The sequence below is a fragment of the Takifugu rubripes genome, chromosome 1 (assembly GCF_901000725.2).
Source record: "Takifugu rubripes chromosome 1, fTakRub1.2, whole genome shotgun sequence".
Lineage (NCBI taxonomy): Eukaryota > Metazoa > Chordata > Actinopteri > Tetraodontiformes > Tetraodontidae > Takifugu > Takifugu rubripes.
Window position 1 is genome coordinate 6,749,786 of NC_042285.1, and position 12,146 is coordinate 6,761,931.

The 12,146-nt window shown below is 38.0% G+C and overlaps 1 protein-coding gene across 1 annotated transcript; it reads right to left on the minus strand.

Annotated features, from left to right (window-relative positions):
- Positions 1 to 1,131: 1,131 nt before the first annotated feature.
- On the minus strand, positions 1,132 to 12,045 carry LOC101066755 (caveolae-associated protein 1-like). Its single transcript, XM_003977983.3, has 2 exons — positions 11,332 to 12,045; positions 1,132 to 4,263 (listed from the first exon to the last, which is right to left on the minus strand). The coding sequence occupies exons 1-2, from the start codon at positions 11,860 to 11,862 to the stop codon at positions 3,385 to 3,387; spliced, it is 1,410 nt and encodes a 469-aa protein (XP_003978032.1). The 5' UTR covers positions 11,863 to 12,045; the 3' UTR covers positions 1,132 to 3,384.
- Between the last annotated feature and the right edge of the window lie 101 nt (positions 12,046 to 12,146).

Below are 12,146 nucleotides of genomic sequence, written 5' to 3' on the forward strand. Positions count from 1 at the left end.
TACCTAAGCATTCCACACCAGCTGACCCAAAGGCATTGTATCATTACCGACTTCCATCAGAGGTTGTCAAAGCTTATGTTGCATATGGTTGAGCTACAGATGATGTTGACCATGGGAAGCATCACCACCAAATGACGAAGGCTTGACAAGGGTATCATTGCAGGGTGCACAATTTGGCGTTGAATCTTCTGTGGAAGGAAGGAGCAATGCAGTACAGAGATGGGGGGCCATACTAGACACCCTGCCTGTAAAGCTTTTGTGGGCAACCTGATGGTAATAACTCCATTATTCCAGGGGACACAGTAGATCCTGACCATACCGGAAAAGACGGCAATATGATTATGCCTCCAGTTCATATTGGACTAGTCAAGGAGCCTCACTATCTTGAAGGGGAACTACCGGGAAACATCTTCAGCATCCCAGATTCTGAGATCCCAACAATCCAAGCTCAAAGGATCTGATGCCTCAGAAAGCACTATGAGAGCTCCTTAAAGGACAGTAACAATCTCCCTAACATCAAAGTCTAGCTGAACACCTGCCTTGAGGCAAATGAGCGCAGCCAGCTACTCGGGAAGTTAAAGGCTGGTGTTTCAAATATGGCATTGTACCTGTGCTACGATGACTCTTCCTACTTTGCAACTTTCCCATGTCCCAAGTGGAAGGAATGGAGGGCCTGTGCAGCAAGTTCTTGCGGAAATGGCTGGTAGTCCCACCATCGCTCAGTGCAATCAATCTATACAGTAAGGCCTCCAAGCTTTCCTTGCCAGTGGTTGAGGAGTTTAAGGCCACCAAGGCAAGGACAAGGTCAGTCAGCACACTCCTTTAGTCTGACAATGGGAAAATTAGACATGCAAGCAAGATCATCAAATGCGGTGTTTGAAAACAGTTAAAGTAATTACACTGTGAAGTTTGTAATTCCAAAAATTGTAGTTTACTGTAACCAGTAGTTTATCAAAGTTATTTGTTGCCAATTTATCTTTTTTTTGTTTGGGGGGGGGGGGGGGGTTATGTACAAAAGGGGGTCCTAGCGGAAACAGTTTGGTAACTACTGCATTACATCTTACCAATTAACACTGATAATTACAGTTAGATGAAAATGAAAAAAAAAAATCAAAACATAAAAACAGAAGCTGAATCAAAAAGCTTTTATTACTTATGTCATTAGTGGTTAAGCAATTAAGCATTATACAGAAACCAGTTACAAAAGAGCAAGTAACACTTAAATAAGGTAAATGTTTTACTTGGAGCATATTTTTGTTTGCTTTTGAACACAGGAGCATAAATCAGTTGCAGCGTTTTCCTTATTTATGCACAAGTCAGATTGTCCTCAAACTCCTTCGCTGCCCACTGAGGTCCATCCTAATCGCCTAAAGCGTATTATCTGTATCTACAGCTGTTCATATCCCAAACATTTGCATATGGTTTCTACATATGGTTTCTTTTCTTTTTTTTACACTCAAATAACAAACAATGATTAATTTTAATTATGCTGCATAACAATTGGATTAGTTATTTTTAATTGTTCCAGCCTGGCATATTTCAGTGATTAGTGGCAACATTAGCTATTATGCAGTTTTATTTATTTTTTTACTTAGTCAAATAGTCCCATCTGCTCTGCACTAAATGTACACATACTGTATATCGAGCTGATAAATATATGCTGATTTATTTTGCCGCTCTAATTTTTTTTTTGTAACCAAGGTCAGCCCTAATGTCAAATTGCAAATGTCAAATAAACACCCACTTTACATTTTTTAAACACTTTCAGTATAGTATATTTTGATATATCTCACTGTGTCAGCAGGAAAAGACTGATTACAGCCTCATGTCAACTTGGTAGGCAGTGGTCCACAGACACCCGGAACCATATAAACACACCACCATAGATTGGTAATGAAAAGAGGTTAATGACAATATCTACTTGAAATGGTCTTAATTTGTATTCATACATTTGCATCATGTCTATCATCATGGGTGGACTGTTTACCAGATAGAAAAGAAATGCTGAAAATTCTGCTTTCATGCTATAATAAAGTTGGAAAGTTTCCAGCTGGAAAACCCCCTTTTCATTTTTTTTCTTGTGTACTGCAAAGAAATGTTGTAAATGCAAATAACAAATCTCACTGGTGGAGGGTACCCCTTTTAGAATTAATTATCAAATGATAAATGATAAATATTTAAGCTATTGTATGAATCTTTTTTTTAAATGACAATGACTGTCAATATTTTGTGTAAGAGAAATCTACTGAAATGAAATGATATTTGGCAAAGGGAAATTACATTTGCAAAATCAGGTGAGACTGATGACATTGTTATATAGTTATAAAGCTCCCAATTAAAAAACTAAGTAATTATGCTTTTCCATGAGCACTGACTACATTATACTTAACTTCTTTTAGATTCTTTGAATACTATTTACTGGTTACATACATTATTACTGGCAGTAAAATATTACTTTTGGCACAAAGAACAAGGTGTGATAATGAGTAAATTGCTTTTAGAATCATACAAAATTATTAACTGTAAGCTATAAACACACATTCACACGGTGAAATTAAGCAGGGAAATTGCGTGGAGAATGGCAAGTAGAGTAAAAGGATTATACCTACGATTTGATAAAATATTGGAAAATATCTAAAGCACAAAAAAAAATTCTAAGCATAAAGGACTACCCCACTAGGGTGGAGCACTATAAACTTTAACTAATATAAAATAACTTTTTAACTTTACTTTCTGTAGCATTTATTGCTATTTTTTCATTAGTTGTTACTGTTCTAAAAAAACAATATATTCAAGAAGGAATTTTTTACTAGCAATAAATTCCTATTTCCAAAACACTATAATTGTCCCATCTCTCTCCATCAAATTTAGGCATTGTTTCATTTATATCTAATATTCAAATCACAGTTGTTCTTACTGAGCAACCATGAAGACTTCATATATACTCTGTGTACATTTCTGTTCCTAAATAATTTATGCTATTTGGTCAATTATCATTTCTGTTGGTAATATACTATAATACCTGACCAAGTGGCCTTCTTCTATAGTATATATTTGATATCCAATATTGTATTATATATTCTAGGGCCTTTCTTTTAAGGGGACTGAAAAGATGTCTGAGTGACAGTGTGATAACCTTTTTGTATTTGCATATTTCTCTCTTTCACACATATTTGTGTGTGTGTGTGTCTGTTTCTGTGTGTGTGGCTACACTTCATTATATTGTTTTCTACATAACCCCAGTGGGTTATGTGTAACTATACTTTTTCTATTATTTAGTAAAGAACACAGTTAATTGTTTTGTAATTGTCCTTAAACTTTGACTGAATTAATGTGAGCATTGCAAATCAAACCCAGGATTGGTGAAAAGAAATTTATCTTTAGCTAGTCACTGTCTCTGTCTTCATTCTCCTGCAGAATATCTTGGCTGTCTTCCTCTTCCAACTCCTCTGGTTCTTCCTCCTCCTCCCCTTCTCCATTCATCATCTCCATCTTATCTTCTACAGCATCTTCTTCAGCCTCCTCATTCACTGCACTGACAATATCAGCATCTTGAGATACCTCTACCATCTCTGTTCCTTGAACTACTTCAACAGCACCTTCGCGAATTTTCTTGACATGAAATGTAAAGGGGGGCACTTTATACACAGCAGTCTTGGATCTGGCATAGACAACATGGTCCGGTGTGAAAGCCTTCTTCATTTTGTCACGAGATGTCTGGATCTTCTGCTTATGCTCAGGGTTAACACTCATGCGGGTTCCAATCTTTTCCATTTTCTTTTCAATGTTGTGACGTGTTTTCTCGATGTTTGCCTTGGTTTTCTGCTTGGTCCTCTCTATATTATCCTTGGTTTTCTGCTTGGTCCTTTCCAGGTTGTCTCTCGTCTTCTGCTTTGTCTTCTCTATGTTCTCAATGGTCTTTTGTTTGGTCCTCTCTATGTTTTCTTTGGTCTTTGCTCTTGTCTTATCCATCTTATCCTTTGAAAACACTGTCTTCAGGTTTTGTACACGTTGCAGGCTGCTGCGCTTTATACGTTCAGCACGAGAGGCTTCAATGGTTTGCTCAATCTCCAACCCTTCCTCATCTGATGAAAGGTCTACATGGGGTTGCTCTGTCTTTTCTTCATCTGCTACCTCATCCTCTCCAGGTTCCTCCACAGTTTCCTTGAGTTCTAACAGGCTTCCTCCTCGGCTTCCAGACGCATACTCAGAAAACTTCATGGATTTAGACATGCTGAGCTTTGATGAGACCTTTACATCATCCTGTAAGACAAATATAAAAATTACATTTAGCCTCAACATCAATCTGATAGCAAGGAGTTCATATTTCAGGTAAAAAAAAGTAGATAGAAAGAACTATAAAGACGTTAGAAAATATCATCATAACACCAACACTGATGTATAGGCCAGAAGAGGAGAGGAGAGGAGAGGAGAGGAGAGGAGAGGAGGCAATGAACCAACATGAATCAAATCAAATCAATCTTTATTTATATAGCGTCTTTTACAATCAAAATTGTTTCAAGGCGCTTTCCAGAATCCCAGGGCCTAACCCCAGACAAGCAACAGTGGCAAGGAAAAACTCCCCTTTAACAGGAAGAAACCTTGAGCAGGATCAGGCTCGTGTAGGGGGACCCTCCTGCTGGTGGCCGGCTGGGTAAAGAGAGATGAGAGGATGAGCGGGGCCGGAGGTCATCATGCAGCTCCGAAGGGGCGGCGATACCTGTAAATGAATAGAGACGGGGGGGGGGGCTACACAAGAATCAGCTACACAAGAATCAGCATAACTAGTCTGCTTGATGAGGAGGAGGAAAGGAGAGGAAAGGAGAGGACACCATGACCCAGTGGGGTGACAGAGGCCTGTCAGGTGATCATGTTTCCCACATGAGAGGCACTCCGGCAGCTTTGAACTAGATCAGTGGTTCTCAACTGGTCTGGCTTCAGGACCCACCATCACCCTTAATGACAAGCCGCGACCCAAATCAAGGAAAAGTTTTAACTTCTCAAATTTATTAAATGAAAAGATTGTGCAGTTTGAATCGGAGATAGTAGAATAGAATACCACAGAATACCAACACAAAAAAACAAGTTTATTGATGAACCAAAATGACCAGCAAAACCAAAATGACTTCAAGTGGTAATAATAGAGAGGGAAATATTCCCTTTGATGCTCAATTAGCTGCATTTTAATTAAATTCAAAACACGTAACTTCAGCCTTTTTAACAGACTCAACATGCACAAACATGAAATAAAAAAAGTGCAACCACTGAGCAGTAGTTTCAAAAAGAACTCAAATATGTAGCGTTCGCTGAGCACCCACTTACTGAATATATAACAATTTCCTATTAAAACTATTTAGTCACTTATTCAAGCATTAATCATAAGGCTGACATAACAATCAGAACATATCAGTAACAGCCATTTTTAAGACTCAACAGTGCTTTTATGCACAAACATGAAATAAAAAAGTGCAACCACTGAGCAGCAGTTTCAAAAAGAACTAAAAATATATAGTTTTAGCTGACTACTTACTTATTGTGTCATTTGACAGAGGTGTAGTTTTTAGTTTATCAGCTCGGGATTGATCCAAAACCTCTCTGACCATGTCCATAGCTGCAGGTAAGATGAGGTCCTCTGCAATGGTGTGGGGCTTTTTTAACTTCGCAATACGATGTGCCACCTGGTAAGATGCACGCAGTGCCTGTTCTTGCTTCGAGCACGAATAAGTAAGACACTTTTGTGATGTCCTCAGGTCTTGAAGTCGTCTTCTTAAGTACTCAACAGGTTTATCTTTGAGAGAGTGGTGTTTTGTTTCCAAATGCCGCTTCAGTTTTGACGGCTTCATGCATTCATGTGCCAGCACCTCGCTACACAAAACACACTGAGGTTTTTGTCCTCCTTTGTCTTCAAGATAAGAAAATCCATATCTCATATATTCTTCGTTGTATCTGCGTTTCGCCATGCTCAACATATGTAAACAAACTTTGCAGGTCTTTTTCTATGGTGTGAAATGGCGGATGTCAACGCGCATTACAGGGAATTATCGCCACCTACTGTTAAGGAGTATGAAATACACTCAGTTATTTTTTTTTTGCATTTCCTTCCCCAGGCAAAGGCCCACGACCCACTGAAAACGGTTCTGCGACCCACCTGTGGGAGAAACAGTGAACTAGATGATGCTATCTTAGCATCAAAACTTAAAATACAAAAATGTAACATAATTACTGTACTTAAATAAATCTACAAAAACTGTACTTCAGTAAAGATTTGGATAGATTTTATTAATATTCAATTGTTTGCTGATGTCAATGATAAAGGACATGCTCTGAATTTATAAATATTGTTTCACCAATGTTTTAGACAAGGAAACCTTTCTTTCTATTTATCTGTGTAATGGCATATTGAAAGCATGAAAGGAGTCAAAGACAGTAGGCGGCTCTCCTTTTTCCATTACAGTCTTCCACTGTCTTTAGCCTTCCCTGTTTCCTTACTGTTTATATGGTCAAAACAGGAACAGAACAATGGCCCACTGGAAGGGGAACAGTGGATATATGTTTTTTGAATCACTTAATAGCACAAGTGGGATGACCTTTTTGAATCTTGGAAAGCTCAGATGGTGTATTATTCAAGGTCTCATGTTTTGTGTGTGTGTGTGTGTTTGTGTGTGTGTGTGTGTGTGAGAGAGAGAGATCTTGTTCTCTTCTACATAGAATCTAGTGTACATTATGGTGAGGATCTATATTTATTTAATCTGCAAAGTGATTAAATTTTTTTGGTTTGTGGCTGGCTTTTTTAGCACTGGTTAAAGGTAAAAACCTGGGTACGCCAAGTTTAGACTAATAATTGGGCTTATGCATTCAGTTTGTTGTGAAGGATTATGGTTAGGTGAAGGGACTGCATTATGTTGTTGAATATCTGAAGAAAGATAGTTGTACAAGAGCGTGTGTGCGTGTGTGCATGTATTAGAGAGGGGAGAGAAAGACAGACAAAGAAGTGGGGGGGGGGGGGTGGATTAATGGAAAGAGTGTGCGGAAGTTCAGGCATTCACCTTAGTGTGTTGACTTCCTCACCCACTAATATAATAGGACATTGTTTTCCAATGAGGCTCCCTCTCCAAAAACAGGAAGCTAAGTTCCTTCCATGGAAAATAGACAAATTAGGGAAGGAACTGCCACTTTCATAACAATAAGGACAGTTACAAAATGCAAGAAAGTCCAGATCAGAATCTACCTACTCAAGAGACTGTGGTCTCTTTATATCCATGTGGCATGAAGACTTTTTGTAAAATTGTTGTGGCATCAACCATCTTTTATGGAGTGGTCTGTTGGGGCAGCAGTACAGGTTGACTGGAAAACCCATCCAAGAGATCCAACCTCTGGTGTGGGATCAACACTGCTTCCAGTACTTGATACTGCAATCCACTACTAAACTTTATACTAAATATTGTATTTGATTACATTTTTAAATAAAGTTCAAGTTTTTTTATCAGTTGACCTCACAATGACTTGATTAATCTCATAACTGATTGTCACTAATTGGTCTTTTGCATGAATTCCATGGGAAAATGTTAGGCGCAGCACAACATTCTAGGCAGAGTTTCCTCTTACTCTCACTAACCACACACAGACATTAGAACCAGTGAGAGAGAGAGAAACGAGGAAAAAAGATTTCTATATAAAGCGATGGTATGCACAAATCCCTGAGGGGGCATGGAAACCGAAGGATGAGTCACTAGACCTGTTGCTACACAGCCAAAGTGCTAAAATCTTCTATTTTAATTATCTACTTATTCCTACTCTTCTTTTTTGTTTCACTCTACTGATTGATGTACCTTATTTGTGAAGAATAGTTCTAAATAATAATACATTCATATTTAGCAAACGCAATCTGTTGTGACCATTCAATAAAACATGTTTGTTAATATTGGTTTTTGACCAACAATCAGCATTGTCATCATACATATTTAAGTGAATTTAATGTATGCACTCTCAAATCAAAATGTATGATTTATGGGAAAATTACTGTCAATTATTGATTTTTTTTGTAGTATTTAATGCACTAATTAATCTCTTGTGATGCCTGCTGCCATGCAATGATTGTGTTGCCAGGTGACATTTTTCAACAATATTTTAACATTGTTCTGGAATTATTTTGAAACCCAACACATTTGTTTTTACTTGTTTGTTATCTGCACATTACATGAGATGAAAAAGCTGCATGATTACTAACAGTTAATGGTCTGTAGGATAATGAGAAAGAGGGCTATAGTAACCTGCTGAAAATATGCATATCACCACCTATTGTTGAGGAGGAAGACATGTTCCAATCAGTTATTTCATTTTCTCCATTGCACACAAACTGGGACAAGGACAAAATTCCAACGAAATGCCAAAGTCAAATTTCCAGCATAGTCTAAGTAATATGTGCATGTAAATGTACTTAGTAATTTTGTGTTTATTGGTGCTGCCAATTTTATTCAGCTACTGTTTGGGTTAAATGACAAAGTTTTCAAAACTTTTATCAGTTGCTCTAGTCTCCTTGTCACCTTATAATTAGTCTATTTACCCACTAAAAATGTCAACAGGGTTAGCAAAATTAGATAATTTGGTAGGTTTTGTTTACACTGTACAACCAGTGACACTAACAGCTTTTGAAACATTGCAAAGTTGGGAACATATGAGTTGCTCACATGCAAAAACAAAGTTTTATTAGCAACAATTAACTTTCTTCTATGAGTCACAAACATGTGATTCCTGTAAAAAATCTATTTGTTAAATCATTGATATATATCAATTCATGTCAAGTCAGTTTTATCATGTTTTAGTCATTCGTGGTGTTGGAAAAAAAACAAAAAACCTTTTGGTAATTTTCTATGCTGGTTGCATTTTGGAATTTCAGTATAATGCAAAAACAAAACACTTGTTGGGGCCAGTGGTAGCCCAGTCTGTAGGGGACTAGTCTGAGAGGCGGAGGGCTCCTAGCTCAAGCCCTGTGTGGGTAAAACTTGTTCTGGTGAGAGGGGGACATATCTGGGCGCCTGCTGAATCATTTATTACCTCTTGTTATTTGCTATGCTCATTTTAACTTATATCTCTATTTAAGTTATATTAAACCATATTTAAACAACTACCAGATTGATCATTCCTTGTAATAGTACAAAACAAACCATTTCACAAGCACATTTTGACAGTAGTAATCATACAAGCTAATGTTTTTTCCACATTCTTATCAAAAGCCTTTACCAAGCCTTTGACACACTTTTCAAAGGCCTCTTCGTTCTCACAATCAAAGAAGTATGTGGTAGCTGCTATATTTAGATAGCTCTCTCCAATTTTTCCAAGTTCAAATGCCTTGTGTTGCCTCCCTCCTTCCCTCTTTCTGTTTCCCTTCCTTTTACTTTTATTGGTGTGCTTTCAACCATGTTGCCTGTTATACACTGACATTACCCTTAAAGCTAAGAACATTCCACTATACAGCCCTGATCTCCTCTAAAGCAATGCTTTGCATAATCAACAGCATTAATCATGTTGAGAAAATGGGGAACCTGCCTCTTATTTCCATATAAGGCAACCAGTGAGGGAAGGTTCAAAAATGTATTAAAAACATTACTGTAACATATAATCCCTTCAAGGGCTCTTAATGTAATATGTGTTTTGCACAGTTTGCAGATGTGACTGAAATATTTTCAAACTATACTATAGATATACTATATTGACTGTTTTCATTAGTAATTTAATATATCTGAAAACTGTAAATAGATATAGGATCGCAGTAAAATGAAATCTAAATTAGCATATCAGTTTGGTGGTGTTCATGAAGTGAGTGTGTTTGCCGCATCTGCTTTAATTATGTTGGAATAAAGAATATATATTTTGAACTCCAGTCAATATTAACACACATTTTATTTGGTTACAATGCCCTTACAACTCCAACAGGCCATTTCCTCACATATTGTAACTTACACCCGTAGTATATAGGCAGTAATACAATGCTACATAAAATAGAAGGTTGCTTTATGATCCAACCCCTTTGCTGTGATCTTTGGAAGATCAAAGGCTAAAGTCTCTCCGGAATCTGGAACGTCACCAAATGCAATGAGCTGTTTCAGTTTGCTAAAAGACAGGCAGGCAGGCAGGCAGGCAGGCAGGCAGGCAGGCAGGCAGGCAGGCAGGCAGGCAGGCAGACAGACAGACAGACAGACAGACAGACAGACAGACAGACAGACAGACAGACAGACAGACAGACAGACAGACAGACAGGCAGGCAGGCAGGCAGGCAGGCAGACACAATATGAATGAAATTAATTATTCTCTGCTGCAGGTTTGTCTGTGAATCATCCCCATACAAAGTAATTCAGTTAGAAATAAATAATTACATAGAAAATTATATCTACATTATTTTCTGTTTTTTGTTCAAGATTAGTCTGATATTTAATTGGATTTGTCACACATATGTAAATAAGGGAATCTGTGCAATGTACTTTTTCTTTCATAGGGCTTAAACAGTTAGCAAACTTGATCAAATTCCGACATCCATACGTGCAGTATTTTAAACGTATTAGTGGGATAAATTTCCACATTATTAGATGCCATTTGAAATATTTAGGACTGACACTGTTTGTGTTTGTTCTATACCATCTGACCAAGGAAGGACGGAAACTTAGAATGTAGGTGCACCACAGAAAAAAACAATTAATTGCATAAAGAGAAATTTTACTGCAGAAGATTAAAAAAAGAAAAAGGGGTTATTTTATATCTTGCAAAAATGAAGAGGAAGAAAAGAGAAGAAAAAAAAGAAATGGAAAAGAGAAAAGATCATGGGAGAGTCTTATCTCTCCCATGCCTCCTGCATACCTCATCTCTGCCCTGAAGTCAGCTTTGAATGAGCTTGTGGTATTTTTCATCTCAGTTTTAAAAGGTTGAAATGGCTTAATTTGATTCAGTATGACTTTCCTTCATATGAAAAGACTTGTTTTATTTTGCACTGTGTAAATTGTTAGCGGATTAGCGGAAAATATTAGCTGCTGTGACTGCCAGATTATATTTTTTGTTGGTTACAAAGTTAGGGTGTGGCAGGGATGTTCTGAGCAACATCTGGATCGTAAATTGTTATAAGCACGCTAGTGATAACTGCTTCACTATGTTGTTAAAGAAAACTACCATTTTGACATCATGCAACATTATCTTAGCTATAACATCGATAAAGACAAAGTTATTTGTTTGGGTCATTGCAGGACCACACCCATAGACCATGTCAAGCAGCTGCCACATTTACAAACCATACTTTAAGGAGACAAACTCTTTCTATATGTATGTATACATGCACTCTCCCACCTGGTAAATCATGACTTTAAAGTTGCGTCTCTTCAGCAGCTCTGCTTCGTTGTTTTCCAGTTTCTTGATCTGCCCTCCTTGCTTCTCCAGGGTGGCCCGTACTGTCTTGACATTGATGCTCACCTTACGAACCTTCTCCATCATCTTATTGACACTGTTGGAAGTTGTACTATGGCTTTTGGTTAATTTGGTCAGCTCTCCCTGGATGCCAGTTACACAACGCTCCATTTCCTGCTGCCTGGACTCTAGACCACTTTGAGTTTGCTGAATCTGGTCCACTGCCCCAATGATCTTATCGAGCAATGACAGAACTATGACTCCATTTGCCTGTGGATCCAGCTTTAGTGCCTCATTCTTGTCATAAGCTGTATCCCCATCTGTTCCCATGGTGGATTGCTCTTTCTTGCCTGCAGCAATGGCATCGTCTTCATCATCTGTGGGTGGAAGGTTCACCTCATCATCTGAAAACTCAGTAAAGTTTTGAGTTTCTTGCTGGCCACTTGTGGATTCCAATGCTTCCATTGCAGCCATGTCAGTCGCTTTCTTTAATAAATGTTTCTTCTCTATTTTGTTTTCAACAGAATCTGTTTCTTAGCCAACCTATCTTTGCCTAGCCTCTGTCCGGAATTAAGACAAGTCTGCTGTTAAAGGCAGCATTAAGATGTGAATGCCACAAAAGGGAGAGAATCCGTCGAAAGAACTCCGTCCAGATTTTTCCCAACCCCTGCCCCTCCCCTCTTTTTCCATTGGACTCTTCCCCTTTTTCTCAAAAACCCCTCCCTCTGCTCCTGCCTAAGCAGAAATGAGTAAAACTC